This window comes from Perissodus microlepis, chromosome 5 (genome assembly GCF_051167445.1).
Source record: "Perissodus microlepis isolate ML-2025 ecotype Zambia chromosome 5, ASM5116744v1, whole genome shotgun sequence".
Taxonomy (NCBI): Eukaryota; Metazoa; Chordata; class Actinopteri; order Cichliformes; family Cichlidae; genus Perissodus; species Perissodus microlepis.
Window position 1 is genome coordinate 1,796,222 of NC_140465.1, and position 14,531 is coordinate 1,810,752.

Here is a 14,531-nt window from a genome sequence, read left to right on the forward strand (position 1 = left end):
TGGCATGTGGACCTGACTCCAAAGCTTTATATGGAGACGGATTGTCTGCGGGAAACCAAAGCAGTCCTTTCTCAACATGATCTAACCCAGCCATGTCTGCTACCTGAGGGCCCTTTACTGAGAACACCTGCTTCCATACTACAGATAAATGTACCCACATGATCGTTCCTTGAAATGACTGGCTCTGCTCCTGCTTGTCTTGCTGGGTTAGCTCAACATAGCAAAGCTACAGTGACGTACTTGGCAGAGCTGGTTGTAGACAGTCACACCTACATGGAGTACTTCATGAATTTTTACCACTGTTAAATATTGTTGTTGACCCACTTAAAATGAGCTTAGTGGGCCAGTTGGGAACCACTGAGCTGTGTATGATAACAGCTGTAACATAGTACAATATTAATGTGTATTTGTCTCTAATATGATTAACAATCACAACTTGTGCATCTTATTCTGTTTCTCCTTGGCGTTACTTTGGACTAACAGCAAAGATCCAGCAAGACTGTAAGTGTTCTAACATGTTTTTGTCCCCACGTTCAGTACAGAGCAAACCTGTTGTCCTTCACTCAGAGGGTCATATAGGGTTGTTTTAACAAAGCCAGTGGCATTTGTTAAAAAAGGTCCAAACTGTAATATTAAAGCAGCGCTGTGACTCCATCAACACCGTCATGAATCCTCACAAACAACCACTTAAGACCAGATTTGAATGCAAAGTTTAAACTCAAGAGTACAATAAACATATTTTAACCTCATACACAGTCTAAACCTGACCAAGCAGTTGCAAGTGAAAGCAAAAGTATGCACTTAGTAAGCCAAAGTGAGCACGTGCATTAAAAACATAAGAGCCTTCAATGTCACTCCTGCAACATCCTCTGAATAGAGTCCATATTAGGAGGCTGCACTGTTTGCATGTGCTTCTATATTACAGTCTGGGTCTTTCTGACATGTCATTGACTTCGTTAAAAGTAAAATTGGGAAACATTCTGCTGATGACCTGACTTTGTAGGGCATGCACATTTGTGATGCAGCATGTGAAAAAGTGAGCCAAGCACAAACGCAATCAAGGACATCTCAACTTTCTTTTATTTCCATCTCAGCAAATATCTCTCAAACTTAGAAAAATGGAATTTATTGAACAGTTTCTGATAAACAATGCTCTATCTAGTCCCAGGTCGTCCTTGTGGAGCCCCCCTCACATAACATTTCCATACTAAACTCAACAGGCTAGTGTAAATGTACTAGAGTTTTCATCAGACGTTGATTTATGGGCCTGCTACAAGTGACTGTTTGTCTGTTTGCATTATTACTAAAGCACAGTAATAATAGAAAGTGTTCAACATCTTAAACATTCATAGAAAGTATCAAATACCATACCATGATGGCTCTTTACAAATATAATGCTGTATTTTCTTCCAGTGGATGTGATTAGGTGGTGAACTTCTACCAAAGCTAGTGTCTTGTTTCTCTCTCCCAGTGAAGCAGCCCCCAACTATCATGAAACAGTCAGTAAAGAACTACATTGTGGACCCCAGAGATAACATCATCATTGAGTGTGAGGCCAAGGGCAACCCAGTGCCAACGTAAGCTCACACACACACTCCCAACATGAGTCATGGTAAAAACAAAGCATCCATAAAGAACAACGAATGACACAGTGGAATTACTTGTTTGTACAAATTCAGCCAAACTGCAGATGTACTGTGTGAAAAACATTGAGGTTTTGTATATAACTTCCATGTAATCAGTTTCTCACATCAGTATGGAAGGATTTTGGCACATCTTCCTGTTGCTGTGGTGCAACATTGTTGAGTGTCGTCACAGCTTTGTAGGCATTCACCTCCCGGCCGTGTCGACGTCCAGCCACACTGTTCCACTTTGCTTGATGGATCTTGACTGGGCCGTTGCAACACCTTCATTCTTTTCAGCTGCTCTGGGATCATTTCATTTCGCTTGAGTCCAGTTTTGGCCAAGTTTAGGCTGTCAGACCTCAAAACCATAAAGACCATAGACTTTCTATAGGTTTGAGCTCTGGAGACTGGCTAGGCCGCCATTTACCATGAATTATACGATATATTCCATTTGTGAATCATTGCACCAAAAGCTGCCACCGTGTCACCAAGCTTCTTGCTGATGGTCTTGTCCATTCCAGTCTTATGTGGGTCTACAGTCTTGTGAAATGCTTTGACAGCTCTTCGTGCTTGCCCATGGTGATGGAGAGGTTGGAGTGGAAGAAAATGCTTCTGTGGACAGGTGTGCTTTATACATATAATGAGATTGGTGAGGAGTTTTTGTAATTGATTGACTGATTGCAGTCTCTGTGCCACTGAGCCAGTCTGTGGGAACCAGAATTCTGGCTGGTTTGTAGGGGATCAATACTTGTTTCACTCAGTGACATCCACTTCAATATATAACCTTTATGTAATGTGCTTTTTCTGGATTTTTGGTTGATATTCTGTCTCTCTCCATTAAAATTGCACTACCATAAAAATTAGAGCTTTTCTGTATCAGTGAGCAAACTTACAAATTACAAATGTTTTACCTTTACCGTCTTTACTGTCATAGAACAAGAACAATATTCTATGTAAGCTTTCTACTTTTTCACTCCTGCTACTTTAATACTGTTTATTCTCTGGTCCAGCTGATGGTGGCCAGCTGAAGCGGTGACTCAGGAGCAACATCAGAACAAGGGCCACAGGGAACAGTTATGGACAAAAGGCTTTTATATGGACACATGTGCACTTTGTATGTTGCAACAGGGAGGAAACGGAAGTCTGGGAACTGCACAGGTCTAGAGAAGCAGGCTCAAGGGGACAGACATAAGTTAGTCCAGGTGATTTTTTGCAGAGGATTTCAAAAAGGATTTCCCCACGAGGGAAGACGCTGTTGAAGGGTAAGCAGGTTGTAGAGGTGAGTATAATAATCTAGCAGAGACTGGGCTGCAGAGCTGGTTCATTTATACTGCAGCTGATGAGGCTGACAAGGGAGTGGAGAAGCTCCAAGCACCACCCAAAGGGTTGTACAAGACCTCAACCTTTCCTAGGCTCAGAGAGTTAAAAACATACACAGTCCATTGGCAGACTATGGCAATCCTCCCTACTCAAAGGCCATCTACAGGCCGAGCACCGGACTGCACCACCTGAGACCTGTTGAAGTCTGTGATGAGGGAACCACAGATGAGGAACCTTCTCAGGTTCCTACCCTTCCAGTTGACGAGGTCGGTCAGAGGAGACATCAAGGGCTTATAGTCTCATCCAGAGACCAGCTGACCTCATCAACCTCTGCAGTCTTTTCTTTTCAGCCACTCTACAGCCGGCATACAACACAGTAATGGCATGTGTAGAACAACTGTAGAACGGTAAAAGTTCACCAGCACCGACTGATTCCTCCTTAAACCCTTGAAAAAGTGCAGCTGCTGCTGGGCCGTCTCCACAACAGGGGTTGAAAGAACCTCAGAGATCTTAAAAAGTTTGGGTCAAGGAAAAGCCAGAAGAGAGCATTGGAGTAAATTATGGGAACCACAAGATACAGACGTTTGGATCAATAAAGCCATCCATAGTTTTAGATTAATCTGTTTACAATTCAGCTCTGCTCAGCACCGAGGCTCATACACAAATGAGCTGTCACATTGGTTTACAGTGTTTGTATACCTTTCTCTGTCCCGCTGTTGCTCTGGAGCATTTGATGCCTCACACACGGGGATGAGGCTTAAAGGAATAGCTAACACCAAGTCTCACCTCCGTAAGTCAAACTCAGACCAGGCCTAAACACAAACACAGACACCACTGCTTACATCACTGGGTGCATGGGCAGCTCAGAGCAGTGGTTCATTGTTTCACTGCAGACAGGAAGATTTTTGTGTTCACACAGATAAGTACACAACCTCACAAACAGCCACTCAGAGCCACTACGCCATGTGCACATGCTGTGTCTCCTCTGCTTCAGTAATGCACATGGTGGACATGGATCATTCACCAAAAAGGATTGTTCACTTATTCACTTGCAACCAGTCTCTAACTACATAACACACACACACACACACACACACACACTCTCCTGGTTCGGTGCTCTGTGCTGCACCACAAACAGGCCGAGCACAGCTGTTACTTGCTGAAAAACAACAGGAAGCTTTACTTGTAAATCCCCACGCCTCACTAAAACTGGAGCTGACTTCCTCACTAACCAACCACACGGATTAAAGTATTACTAAACGCACGTGTAGACTGTGTGGTGGATATTTGTACTGCCATCATATAACAGTTGAGTAATATACAGTCATGTGAAAAATACATCCTCTTTTAATTGTAGGGTTTTGTTTATTAGGACTGAATCAGGTCCTTAGACGATACTAAAACAGAATGAAATAGAACGACATGTTCTAATGGATAAAGATGCTTTCTCCTGGTAGATTTTCCAAAGAAGCCATGCTTGGTTAATCTTTATCAAACTGTACTGTGATGAACTTTGAACGTACTAAGATGTAGCTCCGGAGTTCTTGCAGTTTCTCTGAGCGTTGTGTGACCTCAGGGTGACCTTGGTTGGTATGTATATCCTGGGAGGCTTGATTTCCATTTGTGCATGATCACTCTCACTGTTGAATGAGGGACTTTTATTTGTTCTGGAAATCGTGTTGTGTCCATGTTGGGCAGCACCAGTTGCATCACGAAGATTATTTCTGTGGTCTTTCATTTTTAGCATACCAGAAAACTGCCAAACATCGGCTTTTATACAGGTGGTCCCGGTGTACGTGTCACGTATTGGTTTCTTCTGAACAGTTAGTCGAGTGCATTGATCAGCAGTACCTTATGTCACCTGGTAACAAGCAGAGAACTTTGGCATTTTCTGCTTGTTAAACAATGAAAAGATCATTATCATAGTGTTCGTGTGTCCTTAGTGTCTGATGTGTTTAATATAAACAGCCGTACACTCACAGAAATGATATTGTAATTTACCTTTTCTGAAAGGAAAAGATTTTGTTCTTAACATCACTTATTTCTACAAATGTGACTTACTGGGATTTCATTTGGACTTCCAGTCTGAGAAGAAAAGAAAACCTTAGCTTGCAATGGTGTGGTGAAATTGTACTTTTTTACAAACACACTACAAAATAGACTAGACAGAGGTAGTTAAAAACAAACAAAATGTATACACATACAAGCTATTATACTACAACATTGGGTAAAGAAATTGTACAGTGCAGTCCTGAGTGGACAAATAGGAGAAAATACTGAGTATTTACTACTGGCAGAGGTAGAAAAGTCAAAATGTGGACGTTCTAAGCAACGTGAAGCAAAGTGCAACATTTAGCATCGACATGAAGCATGTGAACATGTGCGTGTGACAAATACAGGCTCATCATCATCATCATCATCGTGTCGCCTCCACTGAAGTTTCAGCTCAAATGAAAAAGCAAAACATGCGTCTAAACAATCAGACACTTTCAGAGAAAGACAAACGTATAAATAACGTAAAACACAAACAAAAAATCTAATTTGAGTTTGATTTTTTTTCCTTTTATTATTTGGAGAGCTGCAGTTTATTTGTGGTTATATTTTGCCCGGTGTTTCCTGCCTCAGTGTGGTTACACATAGATACTGTCTGCTCTTGGAAAACAAGGTTATACGAGATATAATTCTTTGATTTCTTCAATTGAATCTTAGGTTTTCATGGCGAAGAAATGGGAAGTTTTTCAATATTGGGAAAGATCCCAGGGTGACGATGCGAAAACGCTCGGGAACCCTGGAGATTGGCTTCCGCAGCGGAGGTCGGCCAGAGGACTACGAGGGAGAATACCAGTGTTTTGCCACCAATGACTTTGGAGTGTCTCTGTCCAACAAAATCCTGCTCCGGGTCTCCAGTAAGATCACAGAACACACTAATTGCTATTTACATGTCATTCATTCATTTGTGATATGCAGAACACACCCCTTGAAACTTTGGAGTAATAAGTGGATTCATGGATGGATGACAGATATCTATCTGCACCAACAGCTCAGTGCTAATTGTATTTCTTATATTTTCAACTAATAGCTGAATCCTGTTGTTCATATTTCCCCCAATCCTCCAGAGGCTCCTTTGTGGCCTAAGGAGGTGCTGGAGCCAGTATCTGTGACTGAAGGCTCCGCACTGGTTCTACCTTGCAACCCCCCACCAGGTCTGCCTCCTCCGTTCACCTTCTGGATGGACAGCAGTGAGTTTCAAACTCCCCAAATCACTAAACCCTCTTCTTTTTCGTAGCATGTGGTATCTGTTTCCTCGCTGTTAGAGAGACACTTGTAGGAATCAGAACCCAGACTGGCTTCACCTATCAGTCATTCATTCTTAGGGATAACCTGATTGCTTTGTTAAAGTTCTTCAGCACAGCTACCTTGATGTATGAGGTGCATTTTATTTAGGACTCCCGTGTTCTAAATAAAGTGATGTTTTTTCTGATTCCCGGCGCCTCGTGCTGCTCTGGTCCTTAGGCTGCGTCTGCACAAGTTCATGCCACTGTTAGCTGACAGAGCAGGCCTCATGTTCAGCCATTAGCTGTTTTACAGCCAGAGGCAAGAAGCTATTTAGTTGAACAATACCAATTTTTATTCAGTCCAGTCTATAATTCTCTATGTAAAGCTGAAACTGAAATATAGACTGGACATTTGTCCTGCTTGAAAACTGACATTGCTGTAAATGGCTGTTAACCTGAACTGACCTGTTCACCATAAAGCTTGTGACACAAACACAGTCATAAACAAACAACAGGAAGCCAGAGCAGTTTGTCGTACAGCCCAGACACACCGACGCATCATTAGGATTGCTGGCCCAGCTGCTGATTGGTCCTGGGGCTCTGTGTTAACAGTCAGATGGGTTATGTCACCCATCGCACACTTACAATGGGGGATGCTCCGCCTTGACATCTGTGTGGGTGTACTGGAGGGTTGTCTGTAGTGACTGTAGAATAACACATCAGCATCCCACATAGCAGACAGGTCTGGCCCGATTGTGGTTTGGTGTATGTGGCCCAGGCTCATAGAAAACAGCTCTGGCCCGGATCCAGCATCAGGAGTTAGAGCAGGTCATCTAGTGATCGGACGGTTAGTGGTTCGATCCCTGGTGCCTCCAGTCTGCATAAATGTGTAAAAGTGTATAAATGTAGTTAGGAAGCACTCAGTTTATAGAAAGGGTTTGAATGTGGCATGTTGTATAGAGCGCTTTGAGTGATCCAGGAGAGTAGAAAAGTGCTATGTAGCAATCAGTCTGAACAGAGTTTCATCATGTTACTTTTGCACTATTATGTTCTGGCACATGTTGTTATTACATGGCTTGATTAAGGCACACATTAGGCTGACATCTGGGCCCAGAGTTGAAACTGTTCTGGGCCAGCACAGGACCAGCAGTGTGTCTGCAACTGGCCATGTGCTGGCTCGTGTGTGGGCCATGAAAGGGCCGTCATTCTTTGCACTATGTGGGCCATGTGTAAGCACGTTGTGTGGGGCAGATCTGGGCCATACCAATTTTGCTTCAGCTGATGTTGATTTGAGTTATATGTGAAAATAGAAGCAGCAAACTGTCTCCAGTAGCCCTGAAGAGATTGTTACTTCTGCGTTTGTAGGTTGACATTTTGGCTTTTCCAGAGATCACTTATGTGTCATGGTAATACTTCAAGCAGCTATATATGGATGACACAACAAAGCATATAATGCCAAGCAGAGTCCATGCAACAACGAAAATATTGGGTGCAAATATTGGACCTAACAAAAAATTGTTGGAAAGATAACTTTGTCACATGTCAGGATGCTTTTAAGGAGTGACATCATTGTGTTTTAACTGAATTGGAAGTTTAAAAGACATCAAAATGTTGGATAACCATCTGTTGCACTTAGTCTAGTTGAGAAATGTAGTCGACCTCTAGATCAAACATAGACATACTTGTGGCAAATATAGAAGTGGTTGATTTGTTTTATTAGTCCCAGCTGCTCGGATGACATGGCCCCTCTTTGCATTCTTTCACTGCAAGAGGAAATCTTGCATAGGTATTAAAAAATGGAAGGAAGGCACTTTGACTCAACCAGATTTAAAAATAAAGACATGTCTGTTTAATGACCTGGAAGGACCACTTTACAGCCAAAAACCTGTTTTACATCTTTTCAGTTACACGCTGAGCTGCCCAGATCCAATCTAGCATTGAACGTTATTGAACTTGCAGCTGATATATGAAATCCTAAACTTGTCGATGTGGTTTCATTCCTTCTCTCTTATTCTTCATTTCTGTCTGTTCTTGTGACCTTGAGATATGAGTCCAATCCCTCAGGATAAACGAGTGTCCATGGGTCTTAATGGAGACCTCTACTTCTCCAATGTTTTGGCCCAAGATGCAAACACAGACTACAGCTGCAAAGCTCGCTTTCTGTTCACACACACCATCCAGGAGAAGAACCCATACAAACTCAAAGTTCAGACCAGTAAGTATGCAACACACACACACACACACACACACACGCACGCACGCACGCACGCACGCACGCACGCACGCACGCACACACAAACACACACACACACACACACACGCACACACACACAAACACACACACTTACACACACACACACACACACACACATGCACACACACACACACAAACTAATTACGAGTTAGATCCTGAAGCAGTCAGTTGCCAAAGTGATTATTGCTGTTGTGTTGTTAGAGCTGCTGTTTCCTGCTAAACTCTTATCTGCTTTGTCTGTTTTGAACACATACACTACTTTAACCCAAGTAGAGTAAGACCCCATCTATCTATCTAGAGAGGATGTTATGACATGACATGCGCAAAACCATAACCTTTGTGATGATTTCCTAATGCTGCCTCTGAAAGACCAGATTGTGAAATGTTGGATCGTTCTTCCAACAGTTTGTTTGAACATTGTTATATTGAACATTGTTACGTTGAACATTGTTACATTGAACATTGTTACGTTGAACATTGTTACATTGAACATTGTTACACTGAACATTGTTACATTGAACATTGTTACATTGAACATTGTTACACTGAACATTGTTACACTGAACATTGTTACATTGAACATTGTTACACTGAGCATTGTTACATTGAACATTGTTACATTGTTACACTGAACATTGTTACATTGAACATTGTTGTCAGGTTGTGTGAAAGTGTTTTTATGCAGATTGATGTGCCACTGTGTGTGCCTCTTGTTTCTAGAGGAGCCATACAATGACACATCTTACAATGCCTCTGAGCCCCACGGTGGTGAGTTTCCTCTTCCTATCAGGACAGCTCGGTTTCCTGTTCACCTCCTAAGGGTGTAACATGGTGCTAACCTTCTGACTCACTGAAGCTCAGTCTAACCTCCTAACTGCTCTTTACATGTGTAGAAGTGGGTTAGTTTCATACTGAATGATACGTTTGGGTTGCTTTATTGTGTTTCTCTTAATGTTGGCTGTTTTTTAACTATTTTAATAATGCTGTAAAGACAATAACAAGCTACAACCTAACTACCTATAGCTAAAGCAAATAACACCTATTATCCCATAGTGCTGAATGCCAAAATCTAGGATATAGATTTTGAGCTAGATTTTAGTTGTTTGTTGTAGTCAGTGTATCGACTGTAAGAGTAATATTAAGCTTAAAGACTTTGGTGACTACGAAGACCCACATGGATCAGAAACACAGAGGGTTGTATGACTGAGAGGAAGGCCAAACCCTGATGTGGCAGTATAGAGCACAATGTGTAGCAGCTTGAACATGACAATGCTTCTAACATTTCAGTAGTATGTACCATAGAAATAGAAGGTGGCAATAGAGGCTCAGTGAGCAGATCTTCCATCACATTCCTGTGTCTGACTTTGTGCCCACCTCCTGTGTTCCTTGCAGTTTGCCACTCATTTAGTCAAAAATAGATATGATGCATATATTTAGTGATGTGGAGGGGGAAGCTGTTTGTAAAATACACTGCTGCACATTGAGCCTGGTTAACAATGTATTCATTTCTTCAGTACTTGACAATGACTGTGTCTGAAATTTGAGAATGGAGTGCTTTGATTGGCCAGTGGCAGCCCAGTGTTTGGGTGGCTTTAGATGGACGGGTTGCTGATTGCCTCAGTTTCAAATCCACTAATGTAAACAAGAGACAGTTTTTAAGCGAAGTTTGTAATTAATCACTTTTGAAAGACTTTCTCACCTGGAGAGTAGATAGGTGCTGGAATATGGTGGCAGTGTGTTCTTAGTAATGGTACATGGGATGCTCTCCTTAACCAGAAACATCAATGAAGGTAATGACCAATAGACTGAAAACTCACACTCCTGAGATGGGAACATTGGAGCTGGTAACTGAGGAATGCTTTGAGAAAGACGTGTGGCTGTGGAGATCTTTGAGTTCCATTAGTTGTGAGCTTCAGGTGGGCCGACTGTTCGGTACCACACAGCTCCCGGTTTGGCCCTTTGACTCTGTCTAAGCATGGAAACCAGAAATGAAGTAAGGCTGCAGAATTCCTTTAAAAAGTCAAAGGTGTGGTGGGCAGGCTGTTCTATCAGGACTTTAGGTGAGTTTAGACTGGCGAGTGGTAAGACAACCTTACTGAACCTCCTGATGAACCATCGATAAATTCCCCCAAAATGCCACAGCTGCTTCTGAGTTGTGTGACTTGCCTTCACCTGCCCTTTCTCAGTGATGAACACCTGAAAGAACACTGACTGAACCTTTTTCTTCTGTACAGTATAGTTTCTACTCTAATAGTCTTTAATTCAATTCAATTCAATTCAATTTTATTTATATAGCGCCAAATCACAACAAAAGTCGCCTCAAGGCGCTTCATAGATACAGAGAAAAACCCAACAATCATATGACCCCCTATGAGCAAGCACTTTGGCGACAGTGGGAAGGAAAAACTCCCTTTTAACAGGAAGAAACCTCCGGCAGAACCAGGCTCAGGGAGGGGCGGCCATCTGCTGCGACCGGTTGGGGTGAGAGAAGGAAGACAGGATAAAAGACATGCTGTGGAAGAGAGACAGAGGTTAATAACAGATATGATTCAATGCAGAGAGGTCTATTAATACATAGTGAGTGAGAAAGGTGACTGGAAAGGAAAAACTCAATGCATCATGGGAATCCCCCGGCAGCCTACGTCTATTGCAGCATAACTAAGGGAGGATTCAGGGTCACCTGGTCCAGCCCTAACTATATGCTTTAGCAAAAAGGAAAGTTTTAAGCCTAATCTTAAAAGTAGAGATAGTTTCTGTCTCCCGAATCCAAACTGGAAGCTGGTTCCACAGAAGAGGGGCCTGAAAACTGAAGGCTCTGCCTCCCATTCTACTTTTAAATACTCTAGGAACAACAAGTAGGCCTGCAGAGCGAGAGCGAAGTGCTCTAATAGGGTGATATGGTACTACAAGGTCATTAAGATAAGATGGGGCCTGATTATTTAAGACCTTGTATGTGAGGAGCAGGATTTTGAATTCAATTCTGGATTTAACAGGAAGCCAATGAAGGGAAGCCAAAACAGGAGAAATATGCTCTCTCCTTCTAGTCCCTGTCAGTACTCTTGCTGCAGCATTTTGGATTAGCTGAAGGCTTTTCAGTGAGTTTTTTGGACATCCTAATAATAATGAATTACAGTCGTCCAGCCTGGAAGTAATAAATGCATGAACTAGTTTTTCAGCGTCACTCTGAGACAGGATATTTCTAATTTTAGAGATGTTGCGCAAATGGAAGAAAGCAGTCTTACATATTTGTTTAATATGTGCGTTGAAGGACATGTCCTGGTCAAAAATGACTCCAAGGTTCCTCACAGCGTTACTGGAGGCCAAGGTAATGCCATCCAGAGTATGAATCTGGTTAGATACCATATTTCTAAGATTTTCAGGGCCGAGTACAATAACCTCAGTTTGATCTGAATTAAGAAGCAGAAAGTTAGCGGCCATCCAGGTCTTTATGTCTTTAAGACATTCCTGCAGTTTAACTCATTGGTGTGTGATATCTGGCTTCATGGACAGATAGAGCTGGGTGTCGTCTGCATAGCAGTGAAAATGTATGCTATGTCTTCTAATGATGCTGCCTAAGGGAAGCATGTATAATGTAAACAGAATTGGTCCTAGCACTGAACCCTGTGGAACTCCATAATTAACCTCAGTGTGTGAAGAGGACTCTCCATTTACATGCACAAATTGGAGTCTATTAGACAGATATGATACAAACCACTGCAGTGCAGTACCTGTAATACCTACAGCATTTTCTAATCGCTCTAATAGGATATTATGGTCGACAGTATCGAACGCTGCACTGAGGTCTAGCAGGACAAGCACAGAGATGAGTCCACTGTCAGAGGCCATAAGAAGATCATTTGTAACCTTCACTAAAGCTGTTTCTGTGCTGTGATGAGCTCTGAAACCTGACTGAAACTCTTCAAATAAACCATTCCTCTGCAGATGATCTGTTAGCTGTTTGACAACTACTCTTTCAAGGATTTTTGATATGAAAGGAAGGTTGGAGATTGGCCTATAATTAGCTAAGACTGCTGGGTCTAGAGATGGCTTTTTGAGTAAAGGTTTAACTACAGCCAGCTTGAAGGCCTGTGGTACATAGCCGACCATTAGAGATAGGTTGATCATATTTAAGATCGAAGAATTAATTAATGGCAGGACTTCTTTGAGCAGTTTTGTAGGAATGGGGTCTAAAAGACACGTTGATGGTTTGGAGGAAGTAATACTTGTAGTAAACATGACTATAGTGGTTTGAAAACATGAGAATATCATCCAAGTAGACAAAGATGAAGCAATTAAGTCCCAAAGCACATTATTTACCAACGCCTGGAAGACAACCAGAGCATTGGTAAGTCCAAGTGGTGTGACAGGGTAGATGCCCCAGGTGAGTATAGAAGGTAGTCTTCCACTCATCGCAATGGGATCGTAGATGTTTCGCAAAAGATTGTGGCTCTTTGCAGAAGAAGTTAAAAGGGAGAAGATAACATATGTAAAGGTTGTTTGTTTTTAACAGTTCAAACCTCTAAAGTTAATGCAAGAAATCCAGCTCCCAGGGAATAGGACGAGGGTGGGATGATGTCAGCAGCTAATGAATGGTGGGTGTATTTTTCCATTGGCTCATGTTCTGATTTGGTGAGACTGTATAGGCAGCTTAGGGGCAGAGATCGGGCACCAGGTAAGGATGTCAATAACACAATTGTATGGTTGCTGGGAGGCAGCGAGAGCCAATCGTGATGTTCAGTCAGGATGGAAGACAAATGTGGACCCTCTAAACCGATTTGTAAGACAACAGCTTCTCCTGGAGGAAACATAGACTGCAGACCAAAGTCATCACAACTCTTGCAGCCAAATGCAGGACACTGAAGTAAAAGTTTAACAGGTACAGAAGAAAAACACGTAATACAAGTAATACAAAGAAGTATTTTCTGAATGGAGTTGGCACAGGGACAGGCAGATAATTCACTCAGATGGATTTCCTGAATTATCCATGGATGTCCTGTTAACTTGGACTAAGAGGACATCCAAGTTAGTCCAGTGTACGCAAAACATAACAGAGTAACCCGTGGTACATGTGGAAGCCACAGTAAGTACAATGAGCTGGCATCGACTGAGGGACTTCTACAGCCTTAAGTAGCAGGAAGGGAATGACCAGCTGCACACAGCTGTGTTATTATAAGAGGAAGAGAGGGAGACAGACAGTGGTGCGTTCACACAGCTGGACTCCCAGATGGTGGTAGAAATGATGCCATCCTTTTTGGGCAGATAGTCGTAATGTGTGTGAGATGGAGGAACACCATCCTTTATTTTTCTGGTTGATAAATATGAATGACATGACATTTAAATTCCAAAGTGTGTATAGTATTTGACCATGTGTTATCAACATTTTTGTAAACAATCATGAATATCGAGTTATGGAATATAGAAGATGTTTGACTGCACATTACTGTCTGTGTGTGCTGGCAGCAGAGTCCTTATTAAAGGATCACACATAGACATAGAGTAACACACAAACTACCCTTAATTCAAGTAGAATGTACACAGAGAATCTCTGTATTAATTATGCAGACAGTACTGTGAAAGAACAGGATTTGGGAAGATGTCCCCGAGGGATGGAGGAACAGACTTTAATCACATGATGAATATTGAGTATCACACTGCTGGCTGAGAGTGAGGTTTGCCAGTTATGCTTGTGTTATAGCAGCAGTGACTAAACATGCACTCAGAGGTGTCTGAGGCTGGTCCTGCCACCTTCATCAGCTCAGCGATGGGTGCCCGGGTCTGGATTCGTCTCATTCTCAGCAGCTCCTTTGTAGACACTCACAGCTTTAATCCATAATAGATCTGCATCGCAAAGTCGGCTGCAGCCAAATTAGTCTCACATAAGCCTCGTTGCTGGATTCTACAGCTGGGATTGGATCAAAGCTTTTTAGTCTAAACTGGTTACCTAAATGATTTAGAAGAGAAAAAATACATGAAAGGTAAAAATGTTTCATACATTATATGTGGGATGATTATTTATTTTTGCTTCAAAGGTGCTAACATAATATCCACTGCCATCAT

The 14,531-nt window shown here is 42.1% G+C and overlaps 1 protein-coding gene across 29 annotated transcripts in view; it reads left to right on the forward strand.

Moving 5' to 3' along the window:
* The window catches only part of nfasca (neurofascin homolog (chicken) a), a 143,863-nt gene that overhangs the window by 74,177 nt on the left and 55,155 nt on the right, over positions 1 to 14,531 (forward strand). For 24 of the 29 annotated variants that reach the window (XR_014800202.1, XR_014800201.1, XR_014800203.1 and 21 more), the window contains 6 exons: positions 484 to 501; positions 1,472 to 1,577; positions 5,655 to 5,851; positions 6,062 to 6,184; positions 8,265 to 8,435; positions 9,195 to 9,242. Coding sequence is in view for 26 of the 29 variants with exons in the window: in XM_084927359.1 (XP_084783485.1) it covers positions 484 to 501; positions 1,472 to 1,577; positions 5,655 to 5,851; positions 6,062 to 6,184; positions 8,265 to 8,435; positions 9,195 to 9,242 (663 nt within the window). In the remaining 3 variants the exon portion in view is untranslated. Of the gene's footprint in view, positions 1 to 483; positions 502 to 1,471; positions 1,578 to 2,635; positions 5,852 to 6,061; positions 6,185 to 8,264; positions 8,436 to 9,194; positions 9,243 to 14,531 lie in introns of those variants that run through there. The other 5 variants (XM_084927357.1, XM_084927369.1, XM_084927352.1 and 2 more) reach the window with 4 other exon arrangements.